Here is a 26,309-nt window from a genome sequence, read left to right on the forward strand (position 1 = left end):
AACTTAAGCAAGAGATCTGCTACCTCTTTTGGGCATGGGAGGAGTCATTCTTAACACACCCCCTCTGAGCACACATCTTGATCCCATGAAGTGAGAAGCAGTGAATACTAATGGAGAGAGTATTCATTCAATCATATTTATTGACCTCTTACTGGGTATAGAGCACTGTACTAAGTGCTTGGGAGAGTACAATACATACACCTGGAAGTCAGAGGACCTGCTGTGTGACCTTGGGCAAGTCACTTAATTTCTCTGCACCTCAGTTTTCTCATCTGTAAAATGGGGATTTAACATTTGATCTCCCTCCCATCAGCCTTTGAGCCCCACATGGGAAAGGGACCGTATCCAACCTGATTATGTTGCATTTACTCCTGAGCTTGGTACAGTCTTTGGCCCATAGTAAGCACGTAAATACCTCCATTATCACTATGCAGCTCATATTGGGGCTAGGGCCCACTAGCAAGGTAGCTGGAGCCAGGGCATGCAGCTAAAAAGCAAGCAACTACAGCAGCAACCATAGCACAACATTTCCAGTTCCCCCCATTTCCTCATTCCTACATTTGTATTTTCAAGTACCAGACACCCAGAAAAGAAGATGGGTAACTGGTGGTTTTTTCATGAGACCCTGGAAGGGGATCAGAGGGAGATTTTCTTCCCTCTGAGCCTGAAGGGAAAAATCAAGCTCAATAGGAATTTTCTTTTCCTCTCAAGAGGGTAACAGAAAAGTCAAAAAAGCAGATGTATTTTTGAGTTTTTTTAATGTCTAAAAATCTTGTGAACCACTGGTAAAATAAAGCAGTGAAACAGAAAAGGCAGCAAATCCAATGAAGGAGGCAGTAAACCCAATGAAGGAAGCAAGCAATGAATTCAATTCTGCCCTATTTGGAAAGGTGTAGGAGCTCAGTTTTTTAGTTTGCAATAGTGAGAATTAGTCATATGGCATTTATTAGGCACCCTCTACGTCATAAATGCTGGAGTTAACAGATTGGACTGAAGAACAAACATTAGAGGGCATGGGTTCTAATCCTATTTCTGCCACATCTGCTGTGTGAACTTGGGCAAGTCACTTAACTTCTCTGTGCCTCAGTTACCTCATCTGTAAAATAGGAATCAAGCCTGTGAGCCCCAAATGAGACAGGGAGGGACTTTGTCCAATCTGATTATCTTGTACCCACCTGAGTGCTTAGAACAGTGATTGGCACATAGTAGCCACTTAAATATTGCAACTATTATTAATATTGCTACTATGCTACAGTTTAAGACACCTACAAGCCTCATTGTCCTGAATTTACGCATCCATTAAAACAGGATACACTCAAGTTCTTTTTTTTAAATGTAAATCTAAGTGGTTGACTTGTTCATACCTTTTAAGAGAGATCATTTAAATAAATTACACTCCATTTTACCATAACATGTGTTTTCACTATATATGCTGGCTAGGCCACAGTTGGGGAATTAAGAGAATGTTTATCTGACAATTGGAGCCTGTTTGGTTACGACATATGCAGTATTGGAACAGGTGAGTACTACAGAGATAATTTTCCTTAATGCTGGGTTTTGCAAAAAGGCAATCCTCCTGTAGGGAAGAGCTGGATGTTCTCATTATTGACTGATCTTTTAAGGGAGGAGGCCCAATTACTTAAGTTTCAATTTTTCCATGAACATGTTCAATTGGTTAAAAGACAAAGTAAAAAGAATAGGGTAGAACTAAGGTAAACATGCATTAACAGTTCTGTGATTTGAGCATTTTTTTTACAGTTAGCCCCTGAGCTTAACTAATGTTCAACAAAGGCCAATGCTGAAGAAGCAGGACACAAAGGGACTTTTGATGAAAATACTGCCATTTCTCCTTTGACTGTTTCCATACAAAACGGATCTCTAAAATAAACAGAATTTAAGACAATGATTCAACTCTGGTTTTCCCCATTCTTGTCAAAAAGTTTTAGTTCCTAGTACAAAGCCACTGGCTGCCTTTCCCAACAGAGTCAGCTGGGGAAGAGAAAAAGTGAATTTCTGTTTCCTTCACTGCCTTCGATATTCCCCAAGCTCCTCGAGAGGTGGGTAAGTCTGGGATGTGCTGTTTCAAAACTGAATCTCAAAATCTAAATGAGCATAAGTGGCCAAGTACATGTGACTGCAGCAAACTGAGTCCCATGTGTTTGTCACTGGTTCATCAAATGCAGTTTGAATATTTTGCTTCCTTAGTCACCAAACTACATCTCTGGACCCTCGGGGGAAGCAAACTCGGGGTGGTAATGTAGTTTTTGTAATGTTTATAATGTAATGTTTGTAATGTAATGTAATGTTTGTAATGTAGGTAATGTTTATTTTTCTGCTTGTCCTTAAAATAAAAAAGTTTTCACTTCTTTTCACTTTTTTCAAATTAATTTCAAAATATCAATGTGAAACACCTTGTGGTTTTAAACTACATGATTCTGGGGGGCTTAGAAACATGAGGAAGGACCCAAAATCAACTCTCATGTTCAGGAGTTCATAAATAACATATGAAGTTTTATGAAAATTAATCATCCCTGGGTAATTTCAAATGCTTCAAAATGTCATAATTAAATTAATGGGAAACATTAGCAACAAATGAATGTATGAGAAAATTATTTTCAAAGCAAGTGGACAGTAATGAAATGACTCAAATAATTTTCAACATCATGTAAGCTGAAATTTCACTGTCCTAAGGCTTTCTACTTCCCATTTCCCATAGTAGACAAGTAGCCATGATTAGAAATCAAAGGCTCCAGAGATTATGAAAATATCACATCACAATAAAGGTCTGGAAGTGAGACAGGACCATCCAAACAGGAACCTACCCTTCCACTTTAAACCAATGGGGAACATCTTGCTAGAGATGAGGGAAAAAACCTAGTCACACATTCTGGTTGGGACTATATCAGCCTTAATTGTATCTCTAGAAAAGAGCTCAGCTATAAAAATGTGTCTCCCAGGAGTTTAGTAGAGGAAGAGGTAGAGAAATCCACTTTCATTAGAAGAGCAGAAGACAGATAATTTTAAATTGGTTTTGAACTAATACAGGAATATAGGCATACCCCCAGTTCCAAATATACCAAATGTGGAGGTACAACATACATCAGCGCTTAGACAGTGCTTTGCACATAGTAAGCACTTAACAAATGCCATCATCATCATTAACTAATGATTTATATGTTGCCAACTTGTACTTCCCAAGCGCTTAGTACAGTGCTCTGCACACAGTAAGCGCTCAATAAATACGATTGAATGAATGAATGAATGTAGCCTGGGATCCAAGTGCTCCACCCAATGAGACATCCAATCAGCACAGATAAATCCATCACCTCCCAGCCCCATACTCCTCAGCTTTTCTGTTTCCATACCTTCCTGGTCGAAGCAGTTTTTCGGCTATTCTCACTCTGAATTGGGCCCCTGGCTTCTCCATCTCACCCTTGGAGCCCTCTGTGCTCCTGATTTTTAAACTTGAGATGCGCACAGTGTCACTACTGCCACAACCCACCTCTGGCTAGGTGGAGTTCATTCATTCATTCGATGCAATTGCATTTATTGAGTGCTTACTATCATCAATCGTATTTATTGAGCGCTTACTATGTGCCGAGCACTGTACTAAGCGCTTGGGGGAGTACAATATAACAATAAACAGTTACAGTCCTCGCCCACAACGAGCTCACAGTCTAGAGGGAGAGACAAGACGCCACTGTAAATAAACAAATTACAGATAGGTACATAGGTGCCGTGGGACTGAGACTGGGGATGAATAAAGGGGGCAAGTCAGGGTGACACAGAAGGGAGTGGGAAAGAAGAAAGGGGGGCTTAGTCAGGGAAGGCCTCTTGGAGGAGATGTGCCTTCAATAAGGTTTTGAAGCGGGGGAGAGTAACTGGAAACCCTCAGGAGGCCTCCCCGCTGCGACAAACCCCAGCCAGTTGCCCAGATTTAGAGCTGAGGGAGGCCCCAGGGCCACTGCTGATCTGATTACAGGAGTCTTGGTCATAGGGCTCTTGCAACCTGCAGAAACCCTCACCACCCCCATTTAGAGTTGTGTGACTCCTTACCGAGGCCGGATCAGACATGTTTTCCCCTGGGCCCGAACTAGGTATTTCGTGTATCTTCCCTGTTCACAATTGTGTCTCATGTGGCACTACTCCTAGTTCCCACTTTTAGTCTCCATCTCTCCTTCCCACGCTCAGCCTTGGGAATGGAGACTGGAGTAGGATAGGGCAACAGATGTGCCATTTTTATTATTGTTATTGTTATTTATTGTTATTTATTTACTTATTTTACTTGTACATATCTATTCTATTTATTTTATTTTGTTAGTATGTTTGGTTTTGTTCTCTGTCTCCCCCTTTTAGACTGTGAGCCCACTGTTGGGTAGGGACTGTCTCTATATGTTGCCAATTTGTACTTCCCAAGCGCTTAGTACAGTGCTCTGCACATAGTAAGCGCTCAATAAATACGATTGATGATGATGATGATGATTTTCCAGCTGTGTGACCTTGGGTAAGTCACTTCACTTCCTTGGGCCTCAGTTTCCTCATCTGTAAATGGGGACTAAATACCAGTTCTCCCTCCAACTACACCGTGAGCTCCAGGGCTTTGTCGGACCTGATTATTTTCTATCTACCTCAATAGTAGCACTGTGCATGACACACAGAAAGCGCTTAACAGATACCACAATTATAATATTATTATGTCGAAGAAGCCTTCCCTTCCTTTCCCCTTGCCTTTCACTGCTCCTTCCTGTCTGGGGCTCAGAGATGGGGAAGGGTGGGGTGAGTGGAGTGAGTTCTCCTGGTAGCAACAGCTGTTGCTAAAACCAATGTTCAAAAAAATGAATGAAATACTGGAGAGTGAGGGTGGGGAGGCAGGGGAGGATTGGCTAGGCTAGGCATCCATAGGGGTCAAGAAAGTCCCTAAAAATAAGCAGGGGGAAGGAGTGAGGGAATGAGAGGAGTTGGAAGTGAACTACAATGTACTTTCAATTAGCTGTGGGGCTCAGCCAACAGGCCAGGGTTAGTTCTAACATATCACCCTTAAATCTATGGGAAAATATATCCCACAGATTGATGTGGGATAGTGGAAAGACCACAGGCCTGGGAGTCAGAGGATCTGGGTTCTAATCCGAGCTCTTCCACATGCCTGCAGTATGATCGTGGGCAAGTCGTTTAACTTTTCTGTGCCTCTGTTTCCTCATCTGTTAAATGGAGAGTCATGACCTTTCTCTCTGCTGCTTAAGACTGTGAGCTCCATGTGGGACTTGACTATTTTGTATCTACTCCAGTGCTTAGTACAGTACTTGTAATGTAGTAAACACTTAAATACCACAGTTGTTTGCAGGAACAAATTATATTGGTATCCTGGAGTTCAACAGAATACTAGAGTACAGGCCTGGGGGTCAGACACAGAAAAAAGATTAGAAACATCTCATGGGAGAAAAAAACACCTGTAAATTGGCCTGCTTTAAAAATTTTCATTTCAATATATGCATTAAATTTCAGTAAATATTTTCCATGAATAGTAAAAATGAATAGAATAGTAATAATTATTATTATGGTATTTGTTAAGCACTTACTATGTGCCAAGCCCTGGGGTAGATACATGGTAATCAGGTTGTCCCACAGGGGGCTCACAGTCTTAATCCCCTTTTTACAGATGAGGTGACTGAGGCACAGAGAAATTAAGCGACTTGCCCAAGGTCACACAGCAGTCAAGTAGCAGAGAGATAAGCACCTTCCTTTAAACTGATCTGCAGATCTTGTGACTGACTATTCGGCGTAACCAAGAGAAGCAGTGTAGTCTAGTGGATAGAGTACAGGTTTGGAAGTCAGAAGGACTGGGTTCTAATCCTGACTCAACCACATGTCTGCTTTGTGACCATGGGCAAGTCACTTCACTTCTCTGTGGCATAGATACTTTATTTGTAAAATGGGGATTAAGACTAGGAGCCCCACATGGGCCACAGTCTCCAACCTGATTAGCTTGTATCTACCCCAGCATTTAGAACAGTGCTTGGCACATAGTAAGTGCTTAATGAATACCACAAAAAACCTGTAAATTTAACTGGCCCTTCTAAAAGCAGGGTGGCTCAGTGGAAAGAGCCCGGGCTTTGGAGTCAGAGGTCATGGGTTCAAATCCCGGCTCCGCCAATTGCCAGCTGTGTGACTTTGGGCAAGTCACTTAACTTCTCTGTGCCTCCGTGACCTCATCTGTAAAATGGGGATTAAGACTGTGAGCCCCATGTGGGACAACCTGATCACCTTGTAACTTCCCCAGTGCTTAGAACAGTGCTTTGTACATAGTAAGCACTTAATCAATGCCATTATTATTATTATCCAGCACTTAGAACAGTGCTTTGCACATAGTAAGTGCTTAATAAATGCCATTATTATTATTATTATTATTAAAAACCCCTCTGATTAGACAGACAACACAAGAGCACTTTTCATAAGTTAAAATTTTAAAACTCATTGATATGCAGCTTGATTTGTTACTTTTACACTGTAAAGAGTATAATTTTGTACACTATACTGTATGACTCTGTATAATATTTAAGAAATAGCATTTGAATTTTATTTCACTTTTCTGCTCATCTCCATCACCCAACAGAACATCTGACACACCACACCCTCTCTGTGTCATCTAAGTGTTTTAGAGTCCTGCCTTTGGGCCTCGGCACTATCATCCCCAAGAAAACATGAGAGTAATTATTTTTCTTGCAAGTCCAATTGGGAGCCTTTTTCTGGCTCTCTCCCAAAGCAGTCTTGGCATCTACAAAGGCCAGATTATTTTAAGATTGGATTTTGAGCTGTTATAATGTTGCTAAATCCTTTTGCACATGCAACTGGAGAACTAATCTGGTTCTCTTAAACAGATCAGTCTATCCCAGATGGTTGATCAAGATTCTGGAGATAGGCCAAATCCACGGCACTGCAGTTTGTGAATGAATGGTACTGGCTGAAGGCAGCCCATACTCTCCCTCCCACAGAAATATGGACAACTTGTGGGTAAATCTGGGTGGGACATTTACTCAATTTTCAACCTTAGCAGACAGCCAGAGCTGTGATTCCATTGTACAAAGATCTACCCACTCATATCCCATGACATGGCTAATATAATAAACAGGGATTCAGAGATTTTATTTCCCTAAAAGATTCCCTCTACCTTCCAATTCTCATATGTTCTGGAAGTATTTTAGCTGATTTTTTTGAGCCCCATTGTATCTTCAATTTATTCTATATCTACCAAAGCTTGACATACCGATGTGAAATGTAACGCTTCAGTTTATGGCACAGAACTGCAGAAGAAATGACCTGGGCATAGAATTGTAGGAGAAATTATCTGGTCAAGACCTCTTCACTAATTCTTGGAAATAACTCATGCCATTGATTACTAAGCAAATCTGATTTCATTCACTTAGTGACATGGGTATCTCACACAAGAGAGAGTGGTAAAATGAAATCGGAGGTTTGTTAACATTAACTCAATTTATTTTCAGGATTGCAGTAAAAGAAAATGCCTACTTAGACTCATACACAAAAAAATGGAATCATCTTCTCCAAGGAGCTCCACAGCTCTAGGGATGTAATTACATAATGGGACAGTCACTTGGAAGTTTGTGAAAGGATTGATGGTATGTGGTGAGTCAAGGATGGCTAGCTGAGAGGCATCTCACATTCAATCTCCACCCGAGAACATTTTCCCCAAACCGAGCCCTGACTAGGATGACTGTTTCTTTTTCCCGCAGTGGTCCCACAGCTCATTTTGATCGTTCCCTATTTCCATGAGGTGCAGAGGCCCTGGAGTCATGAGGGGGTTCAACACTCCCAGCGCTGGGCTAGTGAAAGTGATTCGGACTGAGATCCAAAAAGGTGAAATACTCTTGAAAGGGCCCCTTCCCAACCTCAGAGTACGATCATGATTAACCAATTTTTTTGTATGTCAGTGGCAACAGAGACCCTTTACCAGCTACTCTGTAGCTCTTCCTCATGGCTCATCCCAAATTCCCACCTCTCATCTTGCCTGCTTCCACCCTCTTGCTCATGCTGTTCCCATGGCCTGGAACTCCCTCCCCTGAGATTCTATCACCTTTAAAGCTATCCTAAAAATCCCACCTTCTTTAACAAGCTTTCAGAGCACAGGCCCAGGAGCCAGAAGAACCTGGGTTCTAATCCCAGCTCCACCATGTGTCTCCTGTGTGACCTTGGGAAAGTCACATGAATTCTCTGGACCTCAGTTACCTCATCTGTTAAATGGGGAATAAAATGTGAATCCCATGTGGTATAGGGACTGTGCCCAACCTGATTAACTTGTATCTACCCCAGTACTTAGAACAGTGCTTGGCACATAGTAAGCACTTAACAAGTACCATAATTATTATTATTAAGGTCACGGTCACCTCTGGCACTTATATTCATTCATTCATTCAATCGTATTTATTGAGCGCTTACTGTGTGCAGAGCACTGTACTAAGCACTTGGGAAGTACAAGTTGGCAACATATAGAGACGGTCCCTACCCAACAACGGGCTCACAGTCTAGAAGAAGGAGGCAGACAACAAAACAAACCATGTAGACAAGGTGTCAAAATCGTCAGAACAAATAGAATTTTATATGTTCATATATACCCACCCTTAGTACTTGTGAACATATGTATATTCAATTGAACATTAATAATAATAATGACATTTATTAAGTGCTTACTATGTGCAAAGCACTGTTCTAAGTATTGGGGAGGTTACAAGGTGATCAGGTTGTCCCGGAGGGGCTCACAGTCTCACTCCCCATTTTACAGATGAGGTAACTGAGGCACAGAGAAGTTAAGTGACTTGCCCAAAGCCACACAGCTGACAAATGGTGGAGCCGGGATTTGAATCCATGAATCCATGGACACCTGTCAATACCCTCAGAATAAATAGTATTATAGCTATATATACATCATTAATAAAATTAATAGAGTAATAAATATGTATAAATATAGATAAGTGCTGTGGGAAGGGGAAGGGCCCTCCTAGAGTAGGTTGCTTGTAAGGGCTGGCCATCAATCAATCAGTGGTATTTATTGAGTGCTTACTTTATGCAGAGAACTGTTCTAAGTTCTTCAGAGAATACAATATAACAGAGTTGGTAGACACATTTCCTACTCACAGTGGGCTTACAGTCTAGAAGGGGAGACAGACATTAATATAAAAAAAATGACATACATGTACATAAGTTCCAGGGGCTGAGGAAGGGGTGAACAAAGGGTGCAAATCCAAGTGCAATGACCAACTGAACACAGGAATTGTCATTGATGATCTTATCATCAACATCAATGGCATTTATCGAGCACTTACTACGTGCAGACCACTGTACTAAGTGCTTGGGAGAGTGCAATATAACTGAGCTGGCAGATATTCATTCATTCAATATTTATTGAGCACTTACTGTGTGCAGAGCACTGTACTAAGTGCTTAGACACATTCCGTGCCCAAATGATCTTACAATCTAGAAGGACTAATATTCTGATGATTTGGCATTGCCATCATAACCTCCAGTCTATGAATGAAGAGTTCTGAAATATTCACAGAGTGATAAAGCTCAATATAACATCAAGGCATTTGCTACAGAAAAACTGCTGGGTTTCAGTATCAGCCGATAGCTCTAGCGTTTATGCAATTTACGTTCCTCTTGGGGCTATTGCTATTGATGTGCTGCAATTTTTTTTAACCTCTTCTGGATCCAACTGAGGAACTATTCAGGAACTGTTCACTTGCAAAATTATTACACGCTCTCTAAACCCGATGCAAGAGGCAAATGAAATTGGTGGTGCATATCTGCCAAAAGAGTTGGTTGCCACACACTGAATGAATCAACACTGCATATTCAACTTTTCAAAGTAAGGCTGTTAGCCAAATGTTGCATAACATTCTGAAACCTAGTCCAAAATTGTAATAGTGTCCACACTTCCACTGTGCAAGATTCAGAAACTTACAGAAATTATGGCTACAAGTTTCATATGAACCAGTATTGTTAAATAATGAAAAAAAATACCACTTTCTTGGGCATTTTGTTATTTACCCATCTTCATTTCTGTTGTCTAAAAGTGGGGTTAGGGCAACCCGAGGAAAGGACATCACAGAGAATGAGAAACACACCTTCATAGTGTCCCACCCAACTGACGACACAGTGGATCAGGCAAGAGAGATAGTGCTCCTCTCCTTATGGGTTTGGGAGTCAGAAAGATCTGGGTTCTAATCCTGGCTCCACTACTTCTCTGTTGTGTAATTTCGGGCAAGTCACTTCACTTGTCTGTGCCTCAATTAGCTAATCTGTAAAATGGCGATTAAGACTGTGAGCCCCATGTGGGCCAGGGACTGGGTCTAACCCAATCTGCTCATATCCACCCCAGAGCTTAGTATAGTACCTGGCACATAATAAGCGCGTATCAAATACCACAATTATTATTATTGTGCAAGTGGGTGATTGGCATCTGACCTGAAAACAATGTCTAACTTCAAGGCGAGGTTATAGTATGATGAGAAAGCTTATTCTCCCATTTTCCAAAGAAGAGAGAAAATTGTATACTTTATAAAAAAAATTGGACAGAAAGACAATTTGTAAGTCAACTGGATGAACCATTTTTTTTTTTCCAAAAGGCTGTTGCGGCCCTTCCCTGATTCAGTGAATGCAGCGAATTTGCCTCTGCCTTGACCACTACACAGTGCTCTGCACACAGTAAGCGCTCAATAGATACAATTGACTGACGGACTAACTGCAGTACGGATGGCAATGATGGTACAGAGCGTGGCTCACTTTCAGGACCAGAGAAACCTGAGTCTGTCCTGTTCAAGTTAGCCTCAGGATGCCTGCAGGCGCCCCTAAACTAACTCCTTGTTTTGAAGAGTCCGGGCGGATGCCAGAACCAAGTGGAATTTAGTGATGTTGCGAAGACAGAACCAACCGGATTTGGCGACAGATTGAATATGTGGGTTGAATGAGAAAGATGAGGCGAGAATAATGCCAAGTTTATGGGCTTGTGAGACAGCGAGGATGGTGGTGCTGTCTATAGTGATGGAAACGTTAACGGTAGGACGTGGTTCAGGAGGGAAGATTGAGGGGGGAGTTCTATTTGGGGCATGTTAAGTTTGAAGTTTCAACAGGACAACCAAAAAGATGTATTAAAGGCAGGAGGAAACAGAGCCTGCAGAGAAGGAGAAGAAAGATCAGAACTGGAGACTGCAGATGGGGGAATCATCTGTGTAGAGATCCCAGATAACTGGGATCCACCCTGAGCTGGAGCTCTTCAGAGGGTCATCATGGATGTTGGCACCTCTTTGGGATGCACATTTAGGACTGAAATGTTAGGGCCGTAGAATCACCAACAAAACAGAATAGCCACCCACTCAACCCTAGAGTTGCTTGTGGTTCTGACCCTGAAATGGTGCTGTGTAGGTTTTCCTCTACATAGTTCCCAGAAAACAGATCCCAGATTTATAGGGAGAGGGGAAAATCAGGACCATTCAGTACAATTTACCTACTACAAGCTGATTCGTGCAGAAATATATTTTGGTTGAAACTTACAGAGGGGGAATCAACCAACGACCATAAGAAATTTAATGAATCAGCAAAGACTACCATTTCATTTCTAATCTAAGAAGACCAAAATAGTTTTGAAGAATGAAATATTCTGCAGTTGAAAATGCATACTTCAATTTTCTGATGGAACAAGACTTCATCATAAAACTTTCATACTCAAATGTACGGGGCAAAAAAATGTTTTAGGAATTTTGTTAGCAAACAACATTTCCATGTTACTCTTTTCGACTGTCAAAGGGAGTGTGGTTGTAATGGTCATCAATCAATCAATTGTATTTATTAAGTGCTTACTGTGTGTAGAAGCGCTTAATAAATGCCATAAAAAAAAATGAGGTGCTAAATGATTGGAAGAATGAAAACAGTGTTAGTGGACACAATCCCTTTCCTCGAGGAGCTTACAATCAAGTGAAGAGGAGAGGTAGAATTGAAAAGCCAGTACTCATAAAGTTCATGCACACCATTAGCTTTCTTTGTAGTGTTACAGCAAGTCAGAAACTGGAGTAACGGTAACTCTTCCAACAAATGAGTGTTTAATCTCACATCATTTGGACTTCAAACACAATTCTTTGGCCACTGATCTTTCTCTGGCTCCTCTTGCAAGTCTAGGGATCCAGGACCCCTCTGCCATAACATTAACACATGTAACATTCTAACCCAGATTACTACTGTGAAGGGAAATAGTACCCTAAAACTTCTAGCTTTGATTATCCTAATCAGAAAATCTTTGCTAAATATAAACATAAGCACTTTTGTAAACTCTGGGCATTTTAGCAAGACTGCACATTTTCCAAATACAATTTGTAAATGGACATCATATAAGCACTTAGAACAGTACTTTGCACATAGTAGGCGCTTAATAAATGCCATTATTATTATAAGGAAATCTAAATGAATTTCTGTCCTGGAATTATAGGCTTCTTTAGGGCAGTGCCTTCAAAACTTTACGTTCCAAAGCTCTTAGCCAACAGGAGCAGTTTCTCCATCCCATTTCCCTTAACACAAGTCTGCAGAGAGAAGGCTAGGTACCCCCAGGCTGCTCTTAATGTCTCTGATGAGTACTGGAATGAAAATGACCTGGGTTTACCTATTAATCCAGGTAAACCATCAGTCAAATAAATGTTGCTTGTTATGGGCAGGGAATGCATCTGCTAATTCTGCATAAACTCATTGTGAGCAGGGAATGTGTCTACCGACTCTGCTATAGTGTACTCTCCCAAGCGCTTAATGGAGTGCTCCTCACTAAGTACTCAATAAATACCATTGATTGATTGACTGCTTCCTGTGTGCAGAGCACATTAAGCATTAAGTGCTTGGGAAAGTACAACGCGAGAGAATTGGTAGACACGATCCCTCCCACAAGGAGCATATAGTCTAGCGGGAGAGACAAACATTAAAATGAATTACAGATAGGGGAAATGGCGAAATGTAAAGATATGAAGATCTGAGTGCTGTGGGGCTGAGGGTGCAGTGACTATCAAGTGTTTGAAAGGTATAGATCCAAGTTCATAGGTGACACAGAGGGGAGGGCGGTCCTCTAGACTGTAAACTCATTGTGGGCAGGGAACATGTCTATCAGCTCTGTTATATCGAACTCTCCCAAGTGCTTAGTACAATGCTCTGAGCACAGTAAGTGCTCAAAAAATACGACTGATGGATTGATTGGTTGAGGGAAGGTAATGAAAATGAGGGCTTAGTCACAGAAGGCATCTTGCAGGATATGTAGTTAAAAGAGTTTTGAAGATGAAGATAGTGGTGGTCTGCTCAATATGAGGAGGGAGGGAGTTCCAGGCCAGAAGGAGGACATAGGATAGAATCCATGGTGGGTCAGACAGGCTTGAGATGCACTGAGTAAACTGGCATTAGAGGAGTGGCGTGTGCAGGTTGGGTTTTAGTAGACTGCCGAGGGATGGTAATGGAGACAGAGCTGATTGAGTACCTTAAAGCCGACAGTAAGGAATTTATGTTTGACGTGGAGGTGGACGGGCAACCATTGGCAGTAAAATTAAGTATTTTGCATATTGCATATCCCAAAAGCATAGCATGGCTTCACTAACAGTGAGTGGTAAATTCACACAGTATCCAATTCTTTCCTCATTTGGAATTATAAAGATTTTAATTGAGTCCATGTCTCTACCCATAAAAGTTACATTTTGAAAAAGAGAGCAATTGTGGCCAATTTTGCGGAGTCCACAATATTCCCTGTTAGTAAATTAGATCCCATTGATGCCCTGAGATTATGTTCTTAGACAGAGGAACATAAAGCATAGAATTAAAACAATCTAAAAATAGTAAAATTGGGACAAAGCCAGACAACATGAGATTATATCTATTATCCCAGCTAAACATAGAATGAGAAGTTTGATTGATGTCAGTTGTGTCTTTTAAAACACTCCTGGCTCCAGTAGTCAAAGTACATTCATTCATAAAGGACTGAAAATTGTTAATGTGGCATAGTTCATTCATTCAGTTGTATTTACTGAGCGCTTATAGTTCAACATTATAATCCTTCTTAAACATAAAATAATAAAATTTTTAGTCAATCTTTGCTGAATCTGTAATTTTTTGGGCTTGTTTCTGAAAACAAAAAAAATTTTCTGGTCTTACTCTGCATATAAAGTGCATGTCCTTCATGCTCATATTTTTTAAGGTTTATAAACTGATTTTTAACATGCATAGAAAATCTCACTGTTGAAGATTGCCGATCATTAGAAATATAGGTTAAGTCAGTTAATCTGTTTGGTTAAGCACTTTTGTATGTCTAAATTCTACCTATCCTCATACTAAATAGTAAACATCGGAAACCAACCATCAAAGGATGTTAAAATAAGTACTAATGTCAACTCAAATGCTATGTCAGCTTTTGTCAACATGGATCTGAATGTTAATCTATGCATTCGTTTTTTAATCCATCCTTAAATTTGGGAGCTCCAGGGTGATAATTCTCCATTTCTGCACAGAACCCTCAAAAAGATTAACAGTGAATCTTTAGGCTTGGCAACATACCATATAACTCATACTTAAAGAAGACAGATAACTCAATCACATTAAGATGGTGAAATTATCCAGTTTCATTAATTTTGATGTCTGACCTTTTCCAAGATAATCTTTTCTCTGTAGCCTGATGTACCGTATTTGGGAAAACACCAAATTTAAGGACAAATTCAAACTATAATAATTAAAAATGATGGTATTTGTTAAGCGCTTACTATGTGCCAACCACTATTCTAAGCACTGGGGTAGACACAAGGTCATCAGGTTGTCCCACATGGGGCTCACAGTCTTAATCTCCATTTTACAGATGAGGTAACCGAGGCCCAGAGAAGTTAAGTGACTTCCCCAAGGTCACACTACAGACAAGCGGAGGAGCCGGGATTAGAACCTACATCCTCTGATTCCCATGCCTGGGCTCTTTCCACTAAGCCACACTGCTTCTCTAACTATCACTATCAACCAATGGTATTTCTTGAACGCTTACTGTGTGTGGAGCACTGTACAAAGCATGTGAGAAGGTACAACAAAACAGAGTTGGGAGACATGTTCCCTGCCCACAATGAGCTTTCAGTCTAGAGGAGGACACAGACATTAATATAAATCATTTATGATATATAATTTAAAGATATGAACATAAGTACTGTGCATAGATGATGCAAAAGGGAGAAGGGAGCTGAGGAAAACAGGGCTTAAATCAGGGAAGGTCACTTGGAGGAAATGTGGCCTTAATAAGGCTTTTGGTGGTGGTCTGCTGGATAGGAAAAAAGCACTCCGGGCCACAGATGGGGACATGGGAAAGGGATAGGTGACAAGATAGATGAGATCAGGGCACAGTGAGCAAGGTGGTACTAGAGTGAATTGTGCCTGGTGGGCTATATTTGTAAATCAGTGAGGTGAGGTAGGAGGGAGCAAGCTGATTGAGTGCTTTAAAGCCCATGGTAAGGAGTTTCTGTTTGATGTGGAGGAGGATGGGCAATCACTAGAGGTTTTTGAAAAGTGAGGAAACATGGACTGAATTTTTTTTAAGAAAAAGTGATCTGGGCAGCAGAGTGAAGCATGGACTAGAGAAGGGAGAGACAAGAAAGAGGCAGGAATGTCAGTGAGGAGACTGATGCAGTAGTCAAGATGGGATAGGATAAGTGCTTGGATCAGCACAGTGGCAGTTCAGAGGGAGACGTAAAGGTGGATTTTAGTGATGTTATGAAGGTAGAACTGATAGAATTTGGTAACAGACTGAATACAAGGATTGAATGAGAGAGACGAGCTCAGCACATAGTAAAAGCTCAATAAATACCACTGATGATGATGATGATTATGATCTTTTCAATCCAACATCTGAATGTAAATTTATAGTCATAGTCTGTGAAATGAAAATAGAAACTGGAATATTATGAAAGACAGTCACTAAGCAAGCCATGCCTCACACAAACCCTTTTCCAAAAGAAGCCCAAATTTTCACTTACCAGCCTTCTGGCACTGAACTATCTTCTCATATACATTATCAGCATTTTCAATTAAAGTCTTGATGGTCTGAATCATCTGTAGAAGGAATGTCAGATACATAATTATGTCAAATAACATATCCCAGCACTAAAGTGCTTTTCTAGCTTGCATTTTAGAGATTATAGGTGGAACAGAGGGAGCAAAAGAGGGAAGAACCACTATCTGACTTTTTGCTTCATCAGTAAGTGCTTTTTTCTCTTTTACATACATGCATTGCTGATAAAGCACACAAACTTGTTCTCTTGTTGCCCTTGAAAAATGCCGCAATGTTAAATTAAAATTTTTTGTAAGAGTAAATACCTAAATCTCACTCCAAAGAAGCTATCTCCATCATTAATTGGCACTTACCTTGCTCAGGACACTAGGGAACCAGTCCTATAATGATGGTTTAATGATGTAACCTTAGAGCAGGAAAGAATTAATGTGTTTTTTCCCCAGTGATTCATTTACTTCCACAGGTTGAATTAAACACTGAGAGAACAAAACCCAGTGGGTGTTTCTCCTCAGAATAATTACTGAGCAGAGGCAACCTCTATTGATTTTGAGGAGACTCAGTAAAAAGACACTGTTCCTCTAAGCATCCTGTTGCCACTGGTAGACACAGAATACTCAGTTTGAAAAACTACTGAGGTGACCCAATAATGACAGTTCTTACAAAGTAACACGTTAAAACCAACCCGGTTACGTCAAGTTAAGATACTTTACTTTCAATGTATTGCACCACATATATTTTAGAACAATTTATTTCAGAAAAAGATGATACGTGCTCAACCACATAACCTGCCGATATTAGAATTCAAGGTTTTGTGTTTCCTTTTTAAAAGGTGATACAATCAAATACTCCGAAACAGTGGCAAGGTAATTCACACTTTACACACAGTTCTACATATTTATAGTGCCCTCAGTTGTAGTAAAGGCAGCATAACCTTAAACCACTATCATCAATCAGTGAAGTAATAGATTCTAAAGTTTGAGTTTTTAAAAGTAAATGAAATTTTGCACATTAGTGATCTATGTATTTCAAAACTACTAATTTTAATGACATTTCATTTTTTCTCATATTTCCACATTTCACATAGTTAAAAATATTTTATCTGAAAATTGTGATAAACTGTACATTAAAGTCTCACACTGAAGAATCAGCGTGACCTTGTGGATAGAGCATGGGCCTGGAAATCAGAAGGACCTGGGTTCTAATCCCAGGCCATTTGTCTGCTGTGTGACCCTGGGCAAGTCACTTAAATTCTCTGTGCCTCAGTTACATCACCTGTAAAACAGGGATAAAGATGGTCGCTCTACGTGGGACATGGACTGTATCCAACCTGATTAGCTTGCATCTATCCCAGTGCTAAAGGTCTCTTTGAAGCTGGATTTGCTTAACGTAACATGTACTTAATAATAATAATAATAATAATGGTATTTGTTAAGTGCTTACTATGTGCAAAGCACTGTTCTAAGCACTGGGGAGGTTACAAGGCAATCAGGTTGTCCCACGGGGGGCTCACAGTTTTAATCCCCATTTTACAGATGAGGTAACTGAGGCACAGAGAAGTTGTGACTTGCCCAAAGTCACACAGCTGACAGTTGGCGGAGCCTGGATTTGAACCCATGACCTCTGACTCCAAAGCCCGTGCTCTTTCCACTGAGCCACACTGCTTCTCATACAAAGCACAGCAGGAATCTACAGTCATTGGTTGTAAGATAAGATGCAAGTGCACTGACTATATAGGTATAGGCTCAAATTTTAGTATGGTTTTCTACATGACAATAAATCAAGCAAGTTAAAGATATTTATTCTGGATTTCAATTGAATAAGTGCAGGCCTGATTCTACACACTGTCATCGTTTATATAACCCCAAGCACAAACAAAATTCTTATTAATCATATTCATTGAGCACTTTCCTATTTTTGAATAAATTCAACCTAATCTAAAGATGGCAGGCAGTTATTTGAAACTGAGTTTTTGATCATCTTTTCTCAAGCTCTGTGTCTTTCCTGGTCAAAATGTATTAATCATTACAGTAATCATTACAGGGTCGAGAAAAGAATTTGAGCCCAAGTTGTACTTCCTCATAATTTTCTTAATGAGAATGTAACAATTTGGAGAGCAGAAGGTGAAATTTACTTCTGTTCTCATTTCAAACACTGGAAATATGAGTTCTGGATTCAATATACGTGAATCTTTGACACATATTCTCCCTGGAGTCTAAATCTCATCCTAACTGTATGATGCTTAGAGATGCACATTCATGCTTTCATGCCAGTGTAGCTCCTGAAGTCGAGTCAGTCTGTGAATCGTATTTATTGAACACTTACTGTGAGCAGGGCATTGTACAAACCGCTTGAGAGAGTAGAATATAACACTATGACAGACACAATCCCTGTCCACAATGAGCTTACAGACTAGAGATGGAGGCAGACATTGATATAAATAAATTACAGATATGTACATAAATGCTGTGGAGCTGGGATGGGGGTTGAATAAAGGAAGCAAGTCATGGTGATGCAGAAGGGAATGGAAGAAAAGGAAAGGAGGGCTTAGTCAGGGAAGGCCTCTTGGAGGAGATGTGCCTTCAGTAAGGCTCTGAAGCAGGAGAAGAGTAATTGTTTTTCAGATATGAAGAAGGAGGTCATTCCAGGCCAGAGGCAGAATGTGGGTGAGAGGTCAGTGGCAAGATAGACAAGATCGAGGTACAGTTAGAGGTTAATATTAGAGGAGTTAAGTGTGTGGGCCGGGTTGTAGTAGGAAAGTAGCTAGGTGATGTAGGAGGGGGCAAGCTGATTGAGTGTTTTAAAGCCAATGATAAGGAGCTTTTGTCTGATTAGGAGGTTGATGGGCAACCACTGGAGGTTCTTGAAGTGTGAGCGTTTTTGTTGAGAAATGATCCGGAAGGCAGAGTGAAGTATGGACCAGAGTGGGGAGAGACAGGAGGCAGGGAGGACAGCAAAGGAAGCTGATGTAGTAATCAAAGTGGGATTACCGTAATAGCAGTTTGGATAGAGAGGAAAACGAGGATTTTAGCCATGTTGTGAAGGTGGAACCAACAGGATTTAGTGATGGATTGTATATATGTATTGAAACAGAGACGAGTCAAGGATAAAGCCAAGGCTATGGGCTTGTGATCCAAGTAGTGCCATCTATAAGGATGGGAAAGTCAGGGGAAGTTCACGGTTTGGGTGTGAAGATAAGGAGTTCTGTTTTAGACATGTTAAGTTTGAGGTGATGGCAGGACATCCAAGTCTTGAAGGCAGGAGGAAATGCAAGATTGCAAAAAGATCAGGGCTGGAGATGTAGATTTGGGAACCAACTGCATAGTAGTTGAAGCCATGGGAATGAATGAGTTCTCCAAGGTAGATGGAGAATAGAAGGGGACCCAGAACTGAACCTTGAGGGATTCTCTCAGTTAGGACGTGGGAGGTAGAGGAGAACCCGTGAAATTGAGATTGAGCAGTGAAGCCAAGGTTGGATGCTTTTTCCAGGAGAAGGGGATGGTCGACAGTGTCAAAGGCAGCTGAAAGATCAAGGAAGATTAGGATGCAGTAGAGGCCATTGGATCTGACAAGAAAGAGACTATTTGTGAGCTTTGAGAGGGAGGCTTCTGTTAAGTGAAGGGGATGGAAGCCAGATTGAAGGGGGTGAAGGAGAGAATTGGGAGAAAGGAGTTTGAGACAGTAAGTAGTCTTCTATTGGCCTGAAAGAGTTCCTACACCACCCCATTTACCTGGCTTACTGCAGGGGATGAGTTCAAATCCAGAGAGATTAGAATCTATTTTTTTTTCTTAAACACACCAATTTTTCCTTTACTTGAAACAGCCAACTCTAATGAGGTCCACAGAAGTAGCAACAAACTACAGTGGCCTCAAATTATCCATAGAGACACATGTCATTTTCGAGAATCATTGTGAAGCCGGCATGATTACAATATAGTGGCTTCCACTATTTATATTACTATTATGACATTTGTTAATCACATACTCTAAGTCAAGCACTGTTCTAAGTGTTAGGGTAGATTATACGTTAATCAGGTTGGTCACAGTCCCTGTCCCACATGGGACTCACAGTCTAGGTAGGAGGGAAAACATATTTCAGGGAATTGGAAATGGGCTTCTATCCTGGGTTTCGGGGTGGGTGCCTCTCTACTGCAATAGTCACACAACATTTCTGCAGATGCAAACACTCCCCAACCACACTATCATTACCACCCAAATCTACCTTAAATACATAAACCTATCTACCTTAGTTTGTAGGAGTTAACACATATCTTTGAACAATTTGGATAAATTATTTTTTCAAATAACACCAAAAATAAAAATAATTTGGAAAAACATTGATATTTTAAATATGAAACTGGTGTAACATATTCAGGAGTGGAATATGAGAGATAGCCAAATTGAAATGGAAATCTTCTGGTACTTTTGCAGACAGAAAAATGGGTCAAGTACAGTGGTTGACATTATGAGAATAATTTTAATCAAATTCCTGCATTAATCCCTTTTTAAAGTATGCACTTGAGTTCTTATAAAATGGTTCAGCAAAAAGCAATGATATTATTAGTCACAGGTTTTTAATGTATTGTTCACACAAAGGCACTGCTAAAATATGTTTTTATGATGGATTTTTTTTTACATAACATGGTCTAGTGGATGGAATGTGCCTAAAATTAGTACTCCCTAAATTCCAGAACTAAATGTGTTAAATTATAGGTTATTAATACTATTGAGGAACTACATGTCAATTTAACTGGGTTCTAACACCAATCAATCAATCAGTGGTATTTATTGAGCACTTACTGTGTGCAAAGCACTGTACTAAGCGCTTGGGAAGTACAAGTTGGCAACATATAGAGACAGTCCCTACCCAACAGTGGGCTCATCAGATTAGAACTCAAGTAGATCAGAAGCCAAAATACTGAAGAACAAACAGACAGTGAGTTAAAACTGCTTTTTCACTGATAGGAGACCGTGGGCCCTGCATAAACAGTCCAGGTTGGGAAAAACAGTTAGAGTTAATAATAAACCAATAATATTAATAATAACAATGGTACTCGTTGAACGCTTACTATGTGCCAGGCACTGTACTAATCACTGGGGTGAAAACTAGCAAACTGGGTTGGACACAGTCCCTGTTTCACGTGGGGCTCACAGTCTCAGACCTCATTTCACAGAGGAGGTAACTGAGGCACAGAGAAGTGAAATGACTTGCCCAAGGTCACACAACAGACAAGTGGCGATGCTGAGATTAGAACCCCTGACCTTCTGACTCCCAGTCTCATGATCTATCCACTACGCCATGCTGCTTCTAAATGGTTCTTCAACTTTTTCCATGGCACTCATATTGGCCCATATCCATCCTTCAAGGTCAGTCTCTTTCTTGGCACCATAGCACATTATACGACTGGGATTCGGTCCAGAAGATGGAGGAGAACCACAGTATCTGTCACTCCTGGACATTTAGAGGTTAGCAACTCCTATATCTCTGACTCTTTTCACTCTCCGCCTCCTCAGAATTGAGCTGTCACCTCCCTAATAAATTCTGGTCCTCAGATTAATCAATCCATCCATCATATTTATTGAGCGCTTACTGTGTGCAGAGCACTGTACTGAGCACTTGGGAGAATCAAATTTAACAGAACTTGCAGACACAATCCCTGCCCACAACTAGCTTTCGGACTAGAGGACCAACTAGAATGTGTTCACATCTTAAAAGAGTAAGGACAGAACAAAATGTTGCAAACTTTGGAAGGGAAACCCTTTGCAGGTTTTGGCAATTTGGAGGAGGGGTGTGAGCAACAGGCCAAGATATTGTCCCCTGTAGGCATATGAGACAAATGTGTGTGAATAATCTCCCTTTACAGCTGCCAAAGTGGGCAAGAACAGGGACAGGGCTGTATTATCTTTAATTCATTCATTCAATCATATTTATTGAGGACTTAGTGTGTGCAAAGCACACTTGGGAGAGTACACTATAACAAGAAACAGACACATTCCTGCCCACAAGCTTCTGTTCTCTATACTAAACCTGGACCTAGCTACTATGACCCCACACATCTAAGAATTTTGTGCCAGAAGTTGTGTGATTTTCTAGTATCAGTCATTGATGGTCACATCTAGATGTAACAGGAAGGGAAGAAGAGTGAGTCTCATTTCTAGGAACTGAGAGTAGGGCTGCCTCCTGACTGTCATCCAGTGCACCAGGGAGCTGCAGAGCTGGGAATGGCCAAATAGTATTCATTCATTCAATCGTATTTATTGAGCGCTTACTGTGTGCAGAGCACTGTACTAAGCGCTTAGCACTGTACTAGTACCTTCCAAATAGTACCTTCCAAAGAACAGTTTCACATCTTTCTACAAGATGGCAGTCACCCCTCCTACTGAAAGATGATGACCACCCAGCATCTTTCAAAGATGGCAGAGTGCTGCTCTTCCTGAGATGGAGGAGGAGCATAAGTGGGGCGGGAGTTAGCATCTCAGAGCTGAGCTGTTCAGGGAGTTCCATCAAGGAATGTAGAGAAATGCCTCTTTGGAAATGTTCCACATAATTTATTTTATGTCTTATGTCCACGTAGTCAGTGGCATCCTGTGAAATGTTGGTGGTCAGGGGGGTGGTGTGTGTAACTATTATTCCCTCTTCAGGGGGAAAAAAATGTATCAGGGTGATCTTGTTTGAGAGCCGGACAGGAGAGTAACTTCCAATTTTATTTCTGTTTATTTCTCTTCAGCTTTCCCCTTTTAAACATAAGGCTCTGTCTCCCATTGCATGAGGACGGTTATGAGGATCAGCATGATGAGCGTGAGAGACCGGAGTCATAAAGGCTGAGTCAAGCAAGATTTATTCTGCAGAGTGAACTGAACTTCCCTTTTGGGAGGAATATACTTATTTAGTTACTCGCACATGGCGAAGCACCTAGCTCGCTCCCCAAGAATGCTTCCCACCCGGGAGAAGTGCATTTATGCGGCCAGCGCAGTCCCCAACCTCTACCAGCTGAAAAGGGAAGGAAACCCTGGTTGACATCATGGGCTACCTCTCAAATCACCTGGTAACTGAGCTCCTTCCCCAAGGGGATACTCACTTCTTGCTCTAGCGAGAAGGAGCGGTGGGTCACTCAGAACCATGGAGGGTCCAACAGAGTGGGCATCCCTAACTCTGGGAAAAGGTGGTTTGCCACCTAAATGTGACAGAGTTCCAACCTACTACAAAGATTTTATGGAAACCCCTCCCCACTTACACCCTGCAACTTCTCGATCCTCCTCCCTTCCATGACCAAACTGGCTGGGGGAAGGTCATATGATAAGATTCACCCAAATCTTCTCACTGCCACCCTCCTTTCCAGGGTCAGTGACCTTGTGAGCCTTCAGAATTAAGGGATCCACACCTCTCAGGTTGGTGCCAGGAGGTAGGTGTTGTGTTTATTCAGAGCTAACACTCTGTCATAAAGATAGAGACCAATCTGGCCAGGACCTGACTGGTCACAGTTCAGCTGAGAAAACCATTGGAATGGAAAAAGTGGTGATCTCGCTTTCACACTTGATTGCTAGGTGTAATTCTGAACGGATCAAGGGTTAGTTATTGAACCTTTCTCCATCTCAGGAATGCGAGGAAAAGTATAACTGCCGCAAGTCAGGAGAAAAGTTTCCTGTTTTTTTTTGAAAAACAAGGGGGTTTATCCTAGTTATAGTATTACATTATTTAAGTAAAATACTTCATATTTTTCCTGTCTACCTCGCTTTCAAATTAAGTATTTAAAATACTCTAACCATTCTCTAAAACTGTGCCATAAAAGGGAATTGCATTTAAAACACTTATCTGAAGTGTCAAAGAATGCTAACAAAAAGTTACAAACGAGAATGAATTTGTAAACTTTGATGAATTCTGTAAGGAAAAAAGTAAAAAATAAAAGATGCCTGCCTTATAGATTTACTGACAAGTTTACACTCTATGATTTAGGGAGCTGCACATAGTAAACACTCAATAAATATTACTGATTGATAGGGAGCTGCAAGCTCTTCCTACCTTAGGACAATGGATCATCCCAGAGTGTAAAACACTTACCCATAAATTCCTAGCAAGATTTAAGATTCATTTATTCATTCAATTACATTTATTAAGTGCTTACAGTGTGCAGAGTACTATACTAAGCGCTTTGGGGAGTATTGTATAACCATAAGGAGACATTCCCTGCCCATAACAAACTTAGAGTCTAGGGGGGGAAACAGACATTAATATAAATAAATTACAGTTATGTACATAAGTGCTGTGGGGATGGGGGAATGAGTAAAGGGAGCAAGTCAGGGAGATGCAGAAGGGAGTGGGAGAAGAGGAAAGGAGGACTTAGTCAGGGAAAGCCTCTTGGAGGAGATGTGCCTTCAATAAGGCTTTGAAGGTGGGGAGAGTAATTGTCTGATTTGAGGAAGGAGGGCATTCCAAGCCTGAGGCAGGGCATGGGTGAGGGGTCAGTGATGAGATGGATGAGATCGAGGCACAGTGAGAAGATTAGCATTAGAGGAGCAAAGTGTCCAGACTGCGTTATAGTAGGAGAGTAATGAGGTGAGGGAGCAACGTGATTGAGTGCTTTGAGTTTTTGTTTGCTGTGGAGGCGGGTTTCCTGAGGAGTGGAGTGCCGTGTCTTGAACATTTCTGTAGAAAAATGATCCGGGCAGCAGAGTGAAGTATGGACTGGAGTGGGGAGAGGCAGGAAGCTGGGAGGTCAGCAAGGAGACTGGTACAGATGGCAGAAGCACTAGTGTGGCCAAAGTTTTCATATGAAGCCCAAGACACTATTCTGAGGCTCATATATTTCAAAGGTCAGAGTTGGATTGTTCCTTACTCTAATCTAGGTCAAACTTCAATAATAATAATGGAATTTATTAAGCGCTTACTATGTGCAAAGCACTGTTCTAAGTGCTGGGGAGGTTACAAGGTGATCAGGTTGTCCCACGGGGGGGCTCACAGTCAATCCCTATTTTACAGATGAGGTAACTGAGGCACAGAGAAGTGACTTGTCCAAAGTCATAGCTGACAACTGGCGGAGTCAGGATTTGAACCCATGACCTCTGACTCCAAAGCCCATGCTCTTTCCCACTGAGCCATGTTGCTTCTCTAAACAACAGAGACCAAAATATAACATACTACTTTTATTGGATTAATATTTTAACCAGCAAAGAACCATACAGAGAGTAAAATAACCGACCAACCAGAACGGACAGAGTAAAACTATATATGATTCAGAAAGAGTTTGGTATTTTCATTGCTAACCAGAAATACTCAAATAATAAGTACAGATGATGATGATGATTAGCTTGTTAAGAATAAGCAAATTATCACATATTATCCTTAAACATTTAGACTATGAGCCCCATGCTGGACAGGGACTGTGTCAAACCTGATTTTCTTCTATGTACCCCACTGCTTAGTACGGTGCTTGACAGTATTTAGGCACTTAAATACTACAATTATACTAGTACTATTATTAGTAATAATAATAATAATAATAACATGTTGCAACCATTTCTCCAATTGGACAGGTAGGGGGGATATTTCCTTGATGTCCAGGCAATCGTATACCTTACAATACTAGAAAGAAATGATTTGGAGTGGGGTTAAGCTCCTAGTGGGCAGGGAACATGTTTACCAAATCTGTTATATTGTACTCTCCCTAGTGCTTAATACAATTCTCTGCAAACAGTAAGCACTCAATAAATACGATTGATTGCTAGAAGTGAGGATAAAGAGTGAGTATAATTGTGTAGTGTTTATTACGCATTACTTGTGCTTAATACTGTACTAAGCACTGAGGTAAATACAAGATAATTGCTCCTCTCTGACAAGGGGCTCACACACTCAGTAGGAGGAAGAACAAGTACTTACTTCCCATTTTACAGATGAGGAAACTAAGGCCCAGTAAAGTTATGTGAGCTGCCCAAATTACATAGCAGACAAGTGGTGGAGGCAGGATTAAAACTCAGGTCCTCTGATTCCCAGGCCTTTGCTTTTTCCACCAGGTCACAATGCTTCTCCGAGTGGCTGAGATGTAATAATAGTTGATTCCTTTACAGGTGCCCAGATATCCCTGGATGGCCCTCAGGCAGATTTGGCTGTAAATATGGACTGCAGAGATTTGTTACTCCACTTATGTTGGCTCCAGCAGGTGTAGAGGCTCCAGAATGCACCAGTCCTTCCATATTATTAGGAAGCAGTGTTGCCTAATGGAAAGAGCATGGGGCTGGCAGTCAAAAGACC

General features: G+C 41.0%; 1 protein-coding gene across 1 annotated transcript in view; it reads right to left on the bottom strand.

The window, feature by feature from the left end:
• Positions 1–26,309, bottom strand: part of PLCL2 (phospholipase C like 2) — a 177,758-nt gene that overhangs the window by 30,524 nt on the left and 120,925 nt on the right. The window contains exon 5 of the mRNA XM_038769225.1: positions 16,032–16,107. Within this exon, the coding sequence (XP_038625153.1) occupies positions 16,032–16,107 (76 nt within the window). The remainder of the gene's footprint in view (positions 1–16,031; positions 16,108–26,309) is intronic.

Source organism: Tachyglossus aculeatus, chromosome 2, assembly GCF_015852505.1.
Source record: "Tachyglossus aculeatus isolate mTacAcu1 chromosome 2, mTacAcu1.pri, whole genome shotgun sequence".
NCBI classification, from domain to species: domain Eukaryota; kingdom Metazoa; phylum Chordata; class Mammalia; order Monotremata; family Tachyglossidae; genus Tachyglossus; species Tachyglossus aculeatus.